We start from the raw sequence: 12,407 nt of genomic DNA on the forward strand, positions 1-12,407 counted from the left end.
TATAAAAAGAGCATAAAAAAGCATACCGTTGCACAGGTCAGCATGAAACCGTGAAAACGGGAAGAACCGAAGGTGACGGAGAACCTCTGACTGACAGCGAAATTGGCCAATCAGGTTCCGCTGTGATCTGATCGCGCTCCTCATTGGTCGATGGGCGGGAGCTTCCAGCGCTCTGACCCGCGGAGGCTGTGATATTTTTTGAGGACTAACATCAAACATTCTTCAGAACAGAGCAGTTGTAAACAGTCTCGGATACGTTTGACTTCCAACGGGATATTAAACTACAGACAGACTGGGAAAAATCACTTCTGTTCAGTTGCTAAATTGTTGTTACAATTCGGAGGGGGAAAAACTTCTCAGAGAGGTGAGTAAACACTTTAAAAATTCATATGAGCCCGTGAAAATCAGTGTTAAAAACTGCTTTCATGAGTTTATGTGTTTTAACATACACATATAGGCTAACCTAAATTTGTTTTTAATGAGATTTAAAATATTATTTTAGTTATTATACCTTCTGTATAGCCTACCTTCTTTCAGGTCCTAAACCTGTAAAGACTTGAAACTGACCGTTTTAAAGTTTATTATAATAGGCTAAATTAAATTGTTAATAACTTTAACAAACATTGAATTACAAACTGTAGGTGGTGAAAGTGTGCAATTGTTGAGGATATATTTATGATCGGACCCTTACAAATGAGTTTGTCTGGTGCAACCTAAGCTAATTCAGTCATATTAAATAATATTTTACATTTATAATTTAATTGGGATTTTAAACCTAATAAAAAAAATACAGTAGCTTAATGCTTGACAGACCATTAGTTAATGTACATTCAGATTAGTTAGAAATTACTAAACTTTGATTTATATGGAGTAGCCTATATTTTGTAAATTTTAAAAATATTCAAATATATAGGTTTAAACTAAATGTAGGCCTACATTAAGCCATGATTTACTCAAATGCTGGGTTGTTTCAACCCATGGTTGGGTCAAATATGGACAAACCCAATTGTTGGTTTAAATTTTTTAATTAGGCCTACATTTTTAAACAAACGGTTGTCCATGTTTTACCCAAACCCAAAGTTATTTTTTAGAGATAATTTGGAAGAAAAAAAATGGAAGACACAAAAATATGTTGCAAACACAAAATTATTTTAATCAAAATGTCTCGGAAATATTGTGGCGTGTTGTCAAAAAAAAAAAAAAAAAGCACCAAGTGTCGTCAAACACAAACTACATCGCGTCCATTAGGTCAGATTCAGTCAGACTGGTTATGAAAGCTATATTTGCAGCAACATTAGGCGCATTTATAAATGCACACACACATCTCCAACAGAACCAGCCCAGAGGCGACAGAAAGAGCCCCGACTGAGCTCAACACCGGGAGGGACAGACACACACAGTAAATGTTTAGCAAAGCACTTTTTGTTCAGCCGAATTAAAGTATTCCCATGTGGCTGGAATATGATTACACTGGGGAATTTAGTGTCAGTGACACAAATGCCACGGGCTCTTTAGTCAGGACTAAATCCTAAACCCTCAGGCTGCTTACACTTATTCTTGCTTCAAAAAATAATTATGACTAATAAAGAGATTATTACACTGTAGCCAATTATCACCGATTAAAGGGTGATCAAACTGCAGCTTAATGATGGAAAATCCGTACAGTCTACTGAATGAATTCAAATTCAATAATCTGCTATTATCTACTAGGCCTAATTGTTATTTATTAATGCAGTTAAAGCGATTTTTCATTTTTTGACAGATATTGTCAAATATGCCCTCGAGCAGTTCTAGAGAATGCGTAAAAATTAATACACTTTTTAAAATGTCTTCAACATACCCAAAACGAATTATTCATATCTACTATATTTCATTTGACAGACGACCTATCAAAAGTCAATCTGTCACGGCTGCTTGCAAACTGAACGAAAACATTCATCATCGATTGTGTTATATACGCCATCATGATGAATAAAATGTTTTTGCTCAGTCAGATTGGAAAAAAAGAAAGAAAAGTAAACAACAGCTTTTCCATTTCACGCGTTTTCCAATTTAATTAAAGTGAATGCACACAAAAGTTATAGCCTATACCTATATAAGCTAATATTAATTTATCAAAACGTTAGTATTTGCTTAAAATGTTAGAAGAAAAACAAAGAATTAACCAGCACTTTTAGCACAAAAAATGATTCGATACAAATTAAATAAAATAGCGAAAAATACGTAGCCTGTATTAACTGTTGCGAGCGTTTTACAAGAAAAATATGAAGAGAAAGTTTATGAACACACACAGATGGTGTTTGTTTACGACTGATACACAACTTTTGTTGTAAGACAAAGAGTGCAATGCACATATTCTGTGAAAGACATTGGCCTATTACAGGAAATAATTATTTCTTGATTTATGAGGGAACTAATGTAGCCTATTTAATTTACAATTAAATACGGTATGCGATAAATAAATTATTAATGTATTTATAGTGAAACATAAGATGCATGTGGAGCAGGTAGGCCTACATTAGCCTATTCAAAAAAATAGAGTTGCCTACTGTCTTTAAAATTAAGTTTCCAAAAGTTTTTTTTTTTTTTTTTTTGATTCCATAGAATAATCATTTTGAACCACCTTTCAGTGAGAATATCTTAAAAGAACCATTTTTTTTCTTCTTGGTGTGAAGAACATTTTAATAATCTAAAGAACCCTTTTCCTATAAAGACTATTTTGTGCGATGGTGAGATTCCATGGATGTTAAAGCTTCTTCGTGGAACCATGAATGCCAATAAAGAACTTTTTTTAAGTGTATGTTCAAATTCGGTCAGTTAGACCTATTTATTTTTCAGGTGGTGAAATTATTTCCATGATTCAGGTCTCTTTATAGATATAGGTCTAATTATGCGTTATGACCAACACATGCGTGAGATGCAACATGAACTCGTTAACGGAGACGTTAAATGATTATTGTAATCATGCAAGTAATCTCCTGCATGTTCTGTCGTTTATCAGATGCAGCACTACGGGGTGAACGGCTACTCTCTGCACGCCATGAACTCGCTGAGCGCCATGTACAACCTGCATCAACAGGCCGCGCAGCACGCGCAGCACGCGCCCGACTACCGGCCCTCCGTGCACGCGCTCACCCTGGCGGAGAGACTGGCAGGTAACCGCTCACCTGAAATGTCAAACTCTTTGATAGATAGATAGATAGATAGATAGATAGATAGATAGATAGATAGATAGATAGATAGATAGATCAAATTCTTTGATAGATAGGTCAAATTCTTTGATTGATAGATAGATGGATGGATGAATAGATAGATCGACAGATTCCAATAATTCTTCATCTTCAATGTGTGTGTGTGTGTGTGTGTAGACATCATCTTAGAGGCTCGGTACGGCTCTCAGCACCGGAAGCAGCGCCGCAGCCGAACAGCCTTCACCGCGCAGCAGCTCGAGGCGCTGGAGAAGACCTTCCAGAAAACTCACTACCCTGATGTGGTCATGCGTGAACGTCTGGCCATGTGCACCAACCTCCCCGAAGCTCGAGTGCAGGTCAGTTCACACCCAATGGGAAATCATTTCAAGATCAAAAAGCACATAAAAGATGCCAGGGCACAACACAACTAGAGTTTGTAGTATAATAGGCAGAATTATACATCGCTAATGTTACATATTGTGCACCTTAATTAAATACACTACAGGCAGAAATCATAGTTTTTTTCGTGCACTGCTCAATTTTCATTCAGCTTACTTTAGACCAAATGCAAAGAAAATACACAATTAGGAGTTTTTTTTTTTTTTTTTACTAAATTGTATATATTTGCATATGTAGGTTTTAGTTACAAATACATATTAGCACTTACTATACACTAAACTTTCCTGCTTTACTCCTATCTATACTCTGAAGGTTTTTACAAAGGGGTTTGTTCATGTATAATTCACATGTTTTATATTTTTTCCCTAAAAACATGGTGAAAATAGTTTTTTTCTTGCTGTTGATAGTATTTTCTAAATTATGGAGCTAAAGAAATATCCAAAATCCCCTCTTTAAAAAATCATGAACCCTACAAAAATGAAGCAAGCGATTTCTGCATTTTTCTACATTTGTGCATACTTTAGATATTGTCTCATTTGCATATTTGAACATAACATTTCAGAAATCTTGAAATACAAAACAATTTTCTTGATGTACTTTGATTACTCATTTGGGGATGTATGGTCATACCTATAAGTTTTTACCCTATATCACCAGTGGTGTCTTCCCTTAATTCAATGATTCACTTGTCAACCTTTGAAGATTCACAAACACCAATTTCTTCACACTAACAGGTGTGGTTTAAAAACCGGCGTGCGAAGTTTCGCAAGAAGCAGCGCAGTTTGCAGAAAGAGCAGCTTCAGCGGATGAAGGATGCTGGGATGGAGAGCGCGCAGGAAGAAGGAAAAGAAGAAGCTCCGCCCATTGAGGCTCAAGCCACGCCCTCTCCTTCAGATGGGCGTGGCCCCACGTGTGCCCCTCCCTGTGAGCCGAGTGAGGAGGTCAATGTCACCTCACCGGAACAGTCAGGGGCGGAGTCAGGGGCGGAGGACATGACTGACAGAGAGGACGAATCACTGTCAATCAAAGATGAAACAAAAGAGGCGGGGCCTCCCCTGACAGATGACACTTCACCTTCTTGCAAACCAATCAGCCCTAAATTAGGTATGAATAGCTATTTATGTATGATCTTTCTTTCACAAACGCTTTCAAATAGATAAAGAAGTGGCATCCAGAATGAAATTGTTGTCGTAATTTACTCAATCACATCATTCCAAACTCCTCCGGGGAACAGAAAAGGAGAAACACTGAAGAAATGACAAAAAAAAGCACCTCAACAGTAAACGATGACAGAATTTACACTATAGGTTAAAAATCTGTGTACGTTGATCATTATTTAGATGTAAATAAAAGCCTAAATCAAGGGGCCGTTTACACAACACCGTTTTCAACCGAAAACGGAAAACATTTGAATGCGTTTTGGCCATTCATTTACACGACAATGGCCTGAAAACGCAAGTTTTTGAAAACGATACCATTATTGTCTCCATGTAAACTAAAAAAAAACACGAATTTGTGAAAACGGTGCGTATTACGTGTTCAGTCTATTGTTGTTGTTTTTTTACAAAGTGACATCGCCATCTACTGGCCTCACAGCAGAATACAGTATTTTTAATCATTTTTGGGGATCGTTTTGACAACGTTGTCGTTTTTATGCGAAAAACGCGGCGTCGTCTTTCTGTTCATCTGTTCATTATATAAAGCAATTGTATCTCTTCACAAAACTTGGATTAAACCACTAGATTCATTTTACAAAGCCTTTATAACCTTTTTAGATCTTTTAAGTTTTGGTTTCCTGGACTTTCAATGGAGAGACAGAAACCTCTCAGGTTTCATTAAAAATATCTTAATTTGTCTTTCGAAGAATGAACAAAGAAGTCTTGTGGGTTTATAACAACATGAGAGTGAGTAATTGATGACAGAATATTCATTTTTGGGTGAATATTCCTTTATAGGAAGCCTATGTGTCATTGGTAAATTAAACCAAAGTCTTATTAGTTTGGAACATCAATGACGTTGAGTAAATGACAGAATATACATTTTTGAGTGAACAGTATCTTTAAGAATGTTGAATGCAAATGGAAACAGTATTACATTGTCATCCACCCCTCTCTCCAGATGATCCGCTTGGTTCTCCGGCTCTTCCCTCCTCCAGTGGTGGAGTGGCTCAGACTAATTCCTACGCCTCGTCTCCTCTCAGTCTCTTCCGTCTGCAGGAGCAGTTTCGCCAGCACATGGCCGCCACCAACAACATCATGCACTACCCCGCCTTCGACGTGTCCACGCCCTCCTCCTTACCCTACCTGGGCGTAAACATGAACATGGCGTCTCCGCTGGGATCGCTGCCGTGTCAGCCCTACTACCAGTCCCTGTCCCAGGCCCAGCAGATGTGGAGCGGCCCTCTGATGCAGGGCTCTGGTGCTCTACCGGCCCTCAACAGCAAAACCACAAGCATCGAAAACCTACGTCTGAGGGCGAAGCAACACGCTGCATCTCTCGGCTTGGACACGCATCCAAACTAACCTCTCAATGTCTTGTGTCCAAGATCTAAAGCATGTGGTATTAAGATGTGTTTTGGTCGATCGGATCACAAGTAGACGAGGGAGACACATTCCCGTTTACACCTGGTGTTTTAATTCGTCTCTTTTGTCCACTTTTGACCACTTCTGTCCTGATTTCTTTGAGGGGAGGGTCTATGGGTGGGTAAATATATGGGGTTTTTTTTTCAGATCTTTATAAAATAAAGCTCATGCAATTTACATATGAACGCCCGGAGACGACGAAAAAACATACAGAGAGCATCAGACGCTGCTAACCCTGCTCTGACAGACACAAGACCAGCCGAACGCTGTGAGTGTGTGTTAGAAATCAGGAATGGGGAGAGAACATTGTGCTTGGTATATTTTTCATCTTCAAACCAAACTTGGGTCTTCAGCCGACAAAGTTTAAATCCCGTCTGGCTAGAGCTCTTCCCATAATGTGTACGCATTAGTTCAGTAGACGGAGAGTAGACGGTCTTTTGTGGCTGTTTGAACACATTCGACCACATGAGCGTTTACACTACGAAAGCAATCTGGTCTAATGTGTTTTTGAATCCCTCTGGAAGTGGTCAAAAGTGGACAAGCTCAAAACGTTTTACACCCTGTTTACACCTGTATTTAGTGTCGTCCACTTGTGATCCGATCAACCAAAACACATCTTAATACCAGGCGTAAACAGGGCCTGCACAACATTAGTGTGCAGAAATCACGTGACATCTGGCTGAGCTGGAGCGGTTTCATTATCATTTAGCATGACGGAGTGAAGTTTGGACGACTTTGAAATGTTAAGGTCTGGCTGCATGGCAGAGGCTTTACACTTTTCCAAACACCCCTTGCTTTGCACTTTGAAATGCATTTTTTTTTTTAAATTAAATTAATTTGTCTCTGTAAATAAGCGTATTCAGGTCCACAGCCTTAGTAGAAGGTAGCGAAGCCTCCCGTTTGTATATTTGAAGAAATGTTTAACTGTCTGTGGATCTTATAAAGGGACGTAAACGTATGGATGAAGCTTCTGCAAACATCAGAAAGACTTCAGCATCACATGGACTGATGTTCTTGATGCCATGCCATGTGATTTGTCATCTTAGAGTCTAATTGAATTGTTTAAATAAATGTGAATAATTTATCAGTGAAATGAAAGGGAATAAACCACATATATGAACTGAATCTGTAACAGTAGTTTTATTGTTTGATGAGTCTATATTTCAGATTTTTATGTTTTTTCTTTTCTATTACACCGGTATTTGACAATATTTAATGCACACTTTTTCTGCCACTGAGTCACATTCATTTCATCCTGCTTTTTAAAAAGTTATTATAAGAATAATCATGCATTTCTTACAGTTCCACAATTTAAAAATGGTCATTAAAAATTCTGTAATTTTACAAGTAATTACAACAGAAGCTAAATTGATCATGAATTAGTTAAAAAAGGTAACTAACATTAGCTATAGCTCTACAATGGCAAAAAAATCATAATTAGAGATTTATATAAAAAATAAGGAAAAGTTACATCAGAGCACTGAGATCAAATTAATTTGAGGTTTGGCAATATTTATGAAGAAATTTACAAAGACATATTGATTAGATTTTTAAGCATGCTCCTTTCTCATGATTTTTTTGTTAAAAATTGCATTGCATTTGTCCATTTGCATTGCATTACTTGCACACCATTTCTAAATAAATGGATGGAATGTAATGTTTTCTACATGCATGCCCTTTCTCTCTGTTTTTTTTCCCCTCTTTTGCGTGCATGTTCATCTTGATAACAGATCCAGTGAAAAGCTTAAAACACAGTGGCAGAAAACGAGTGGATCACCCCACATCACCCCGGCGAGGCCGTCGCCACCCTCCTGTCAGAGGTTTGGCAGCTCTGAAGCACAACTCCCTGCAGTAAGGAGATTAACATGGGTCAGGATACCAGTGGATTAAGTTGAGGAAGAACAGAGGAATGGAGTGAGAAGACATGTCATGTTCAGACACCTGTTAACAGCCCATACTTTATATGCTGGCACTCCAGTGAATTTAAAAAAGATGGATTTCATTCTCACTCCAGGCAGAAAAGGGAGGAGAAAAGACAAGATCTTTAACAAAAGCATAATAATGCATTTGTTCTAAAGTGGTGTGTCACAGACAGCATGAAAAAAATTATAAACACAAACAATAAAATGTAATCATAAATAGGACAAAATAAGTATGCTTATTAACTTTTAAAAGGGAGCAGGGTTATAATAGTTAACTAAAACTAAAGTCTTTTTTGTTACTTGAAATAAAATTAACGACAACTATAATAAAATATACAAAAACTTCAATACATAATCAATCCTTCTTCCAAAATGGGTTTTTGTCTTACCCTGATTCACTATGGCGAAGCTATTATATTTTAGACCTGTCTGGATGGTTTTCGCGTACATGGGTGGGTGGGTGTGTGTGTGTGTGTCTGGTGTGGGAGTAGCAGGGGTTAGTTGTCACAATGAGCGAGAAAGATTGACATGGAGCCGCTAAATCTCTGAGGAATCACCCATTTTAAACAAACGCCGAACAAAGGAGAGTCTGCTGGCAAAAGAGAAAGAGAATCAACATTAGTTTGGCTTTTCAGAGATGGCGAGAACTGAGGGATTCGAAATGTTGTAAAAGTGAGGCGGAGATGATGGTGTTTTTATTACTCAACAGGTGAGTAGAGTATCTAATTGAACAGATAAATTGCCATATGTAGCTCTCTTAAAGAGTTCATTGAAAAGCATTATCTATTCTTAAGTCATGTCATTATAGTTGCTGCTAAAAAAAAATCAGTGAAGTATCGTGTCTATTAATGGGTAAAGCTACAGTAACGTCTTCAGCTAGTCAGCTTGAGATCCTTTTCATCTAAACTGGTAGTGAATGTTTTATGAGAAGCAGATTCATCTTTCTATCTCTTTCTTTAGTTATGAGAAAGAACCATATTCATCCACACACACAGAGTTGAAGCACAACCAAAGCAATGTTCTTCCGCAAAATGCATGCAGTTTAGTTTTGTAAGCACTAGAGGGCCGAAAGATACATGGTGTACTTTTAACCTTATTTTTTAGCTAGGTGCCAACACTTCTCATTTTAATTCAGTTTAGCTTGATGTATTAAAATAACAAAAAAATTAAAAATAAAAATAATAATAATAATATTGTCAAAAACATACAACAAAATCACTCAAATTAAAATGAAACTGAAAAATGTCAAAATAAAAACTAATTGAACGTATTAATAAAAACTAGTAGCTCAGTGATGCTAAAATAACACTGAAAGGGAGAAGAAGATACTTCCCAAACTTTTTGTTAAAGGCTGTGAAGAAAAAAAAAAAAAAAAACTTTTCAAACTACATGAAATATGCTTCACTTTTTTCACAACAAAGATAAACATGGTTTGAATTATTGGCACTTTAGACCATTAAAAAGAGTGCATACTAGCTACTATAATGTCAATTTTCTTATTCAGTCTATGCCATGTTAATAATGTCACATTTTTGGGTTCTATGCAGGTCAGGATTAAAAAAATGCCAACACTCGATTTTATTTAGTTACTAAATCTCTGAGATAAAATCTGCGTCCTGAAGCAAAGCCAGTTGAAAACCACTGCTTCAGTGATCATTAATGTAATTAATTTGATGACAAATACAACATGTTAAATCTCTTGTTTGACAGTTTTACAACCAACATTTAGTGTGTGCTGGTAAGTGTAAAAATGTGCAGTTTTTGGGTTGGGTGTTTTTCATCTCTGTGTGTCTGTGTGTGTGTGTGTGTGTGTGTGTGTGTGTGTGTGTGTGTGTGTGTGTGTGTGTGTGTGTGTGTGTGTTAAGCTGTTGAGGTCCTCTCGAGCTCTTTGATGTGTATCAGGGTTGTGCTCTGTTATAGGGATTTTCTGAGTTGACAGCTGCTTGAATATGTGGCGGTACTGCGATGGCAGTGGGTTAAAGAATGCTGGGAACAGGATTAGGATCATATTCTGGCAGTGGCTGTCAGTTCATCAATGGGCTCAGGTTCCCCAGTGACAGCTCTCCTTTGCTGCACAGCTAAGACCTTTAGAGGAACCATAAAAGAGTGTGAAAAGGGGCTGTTTCAATGGCATGGTATGAGTTTTGTTCTAACCTTGCTGGATGTGCATAAAGTAGAGGAGTCATGAAATATCAGTGGGGTGCGTCTGGTTTTAACACTCTGGAGGGTTGGAGACTTTGCAAGAACAAGCATTTATTTTTAAGTATTCATAAAGTTATAAGTTTAAAGGGGTGGTATAATGCCCTTTTCACAAGATGTAAAATAAGTATTTGATGTCCCCAGAGTGTGTATGTGAAGTTTTAGCTCAAAATAGGCCACATTTATTTTTATATAGCATGTTAAAATTGTCACTTTTTGAGGGTGAGCAAAAACACACCGTTTTTGTGTCTGTGCCTTTAAATGCAAATGAGCTGCTGCTCGCGGCACAGGGGGCGGAGCTTCAACAGCTTGCACTCACACAGACATGCACTGAAAATTTCAAAAACTTTTAGCCTTTTATGTTCAAACCAGAGTCAGATGATGATGGAGAGACTCAAGAAGAAGTGACAACATGTAGAAGCAACATGACTTTTCTGAATGGTTAGTTGGTGAATTTATGTAGCTTATGTGTAGTTATCTTCTAGTCATTGATAAGCATATTCTGTCTTGATAATCTATAAATCGCGTTCCCGGGGGCGGGGTTTATGTAAATTTTAGGGTTGGTGATGTCACTAACCCGGGAGGAATGTGGTGTAGTTCCTACCAGCTGTTTGTTGTAGTCCTTAAAAAGCAATTTCTTTAAAAGAAAATATCTCACTTTGCTTTGAACTTTTAGCGTTGTAACTTTGCAGAAGTTGTTTATGCTCAAACAGCAACATTACACACTAACTAAAGTTAGAAAAGTGAAATCATAATCAACCACCCCTTTAAATGTTCTCCATCTCAGTGGGTGTAGAGCTTTAAAGGGTTAGTTGCTTGAAGTGAAGTGAAGTGTGCTTACTGCTTACATTTGACTTATTTTAGTTTATTACATGAGGTGTGCATTATGCCATAAATTTTTTTTTAAAAACACAGAAAAGGTGGATTTTTAGGTAGGTCTGAATTCTAATGATTTATTTACTGTCAATATTGTAACCAAATTAGACCAAAAAGCCTACAGAACCTTTTCTTATGCACTCGCCCAATAATTGCATATGGTCTTTCCGGTATTTTACTTTTATCATTGGTTCTTCTGTTGTTTAGGAATAATACTACCTGCAATATCTGCACTTCAGGTCATACACATCTTTTTTAGCTGTGAAATCTTTACGGATTTTAATGAAGTAAACAAAAATAAATTTTAGATTTTGTTAGTATTTCAAGATGAACACTTACTGGACTGAAGCAGTTTAGTTTTTCTTGGTTATCTATAGAAAGAAAAAAATTCAAATGTTTGAATCAAATATGATTCAACAGGCTTTTGAGGAACTTTTATTTGTTCGTCTCTCAATCATTAATGCATTGTTTTGCAATAGGCCCCTATATGTTTTGAGGAGACCTGTTCAATGTAAACAAACCATTTATTAGGCTCCTGATATGACAGAGTGCAACTTTAAATTCAGACAAAAGAGAGAAAATGGCTGAACTGAATTCAGTGATTCGACCAGCAGAAAACTGAACTCGGCCACTATAGCAAAGCATTCTCTATAGGAGTGACGTGAAGCATCAAACTCCTCCACGCTCTCAGAGTTAAGACAACAGAAGAAGCCGCTCAGCAGAAATCCAGAAGGTTTAACTCCGATTTCCCATAATTCCACTAGACAGGATCCTCACTTGAAAACTCTGCAGTCTTTACCCCTTCCATCTGACCCGCCCGACGACTCACTCTGCCAGCCCTGCAAAACAATACTTTCACAATACCGCCGGACTTTTATTCTTGCCATGGCGTTATATAATTCCAGGAATTACTGACAGGCAAGGATATGCTAAATCCTCTTCTGCTCTTCCTGAAAGTGGATGAGACAGACTCTGCGAGCAGCGGCTCTCTTTTCCGCCTCCTGACTTGGTCGGTAATCCCGATACGCACTGTCTGCATTTTTACTGTATGTGTTTAAGCGCATTTGCAGAGCATTTATCTCCCCAATGTAAACCAATTTGGCTATAAGGGCTTCGGGGCGAGCTCACCGCGGAAGGAAAGAAAGGAAAACTCAAACGTAGCAGAAGCGCTGTGGGGGGTGGTGTGACGTAGAGAGAGAGAGAAAAAGACATGGCGAAAGAAAAGAAGAAAAGAAGCA

At 37.7% G+C, this 12,407-nt stretch overlaps 1 protein-coding gene across 1 annotated transcript; it reads left to right on the plus strand.

Annotated features, from left to right (window-relative positions):
* The first annotated feature begins 237 nt into the window (after nt 1-237).
* On the plus strand, nt 238-7,291 carry dmbx1b (diencephalon/mesencephalon homeobox 1b). The gene is made up of 5 exons (XM_084129597.1): nt 238-364; nt 3,002-3,155; nt 3,369-3,547; nt 4,325-4,694; nt 5,709-7,291. The coding sequence occupies exons 2-5, from the start codon at nt 3,002-3,004 to the stop codon at nt 6,110-6,112; spliced, it is 1,107 nt and encodes a 368-aa protein (XP_083985723.1). The 5' UTR covers nt 238-364; the 3' UTR covers nt 6,113-7,291.
* The last annotated feature ends 5,116 nt before the right edge of the window (nt 7,292-12,407 follow it).

The sequence above is a fragment of the Abramis brama genome (genome assembly GCF_963993115.1).
Source record: "Abramis brama genome assembly, chromosome: 11".
In the NCBI taxonomy this organism is placed as follows: Eukaryota; Metazoa; Chordata; class Actinopteri; order Cypriniformes; family Leuciscidae; genus Abramis; species Abramis brama.

What these genes read in the sequence shown, in the direction of transcription:
- dmbx1b (XM_084129597.1), top strand. Translation starts at nt 3,002, where the DNA reads ATGCAGCACTACGGGGTGAACGGCTACTCTCTGCACGCCATGAACTCG. An exon ending in CCTGGCGGAGAGACTGGCAG is followed by an intron (nt 3,156 to 3,368) that starts GTAACCGCTCAC and finishes GTGTGTGTGTAG; the next exon opens with ACATCATCTTAGAGGCTCGG. An exon ending in ACCAATCAGCCCTAAATTAG is followed by an intron (nt 4,695 to 5,708) that starts GTATGAATAGCT and finishes CCCTCTCTCCAG; the next exon opens with ATGATCCGCTTGGTTCTCCG.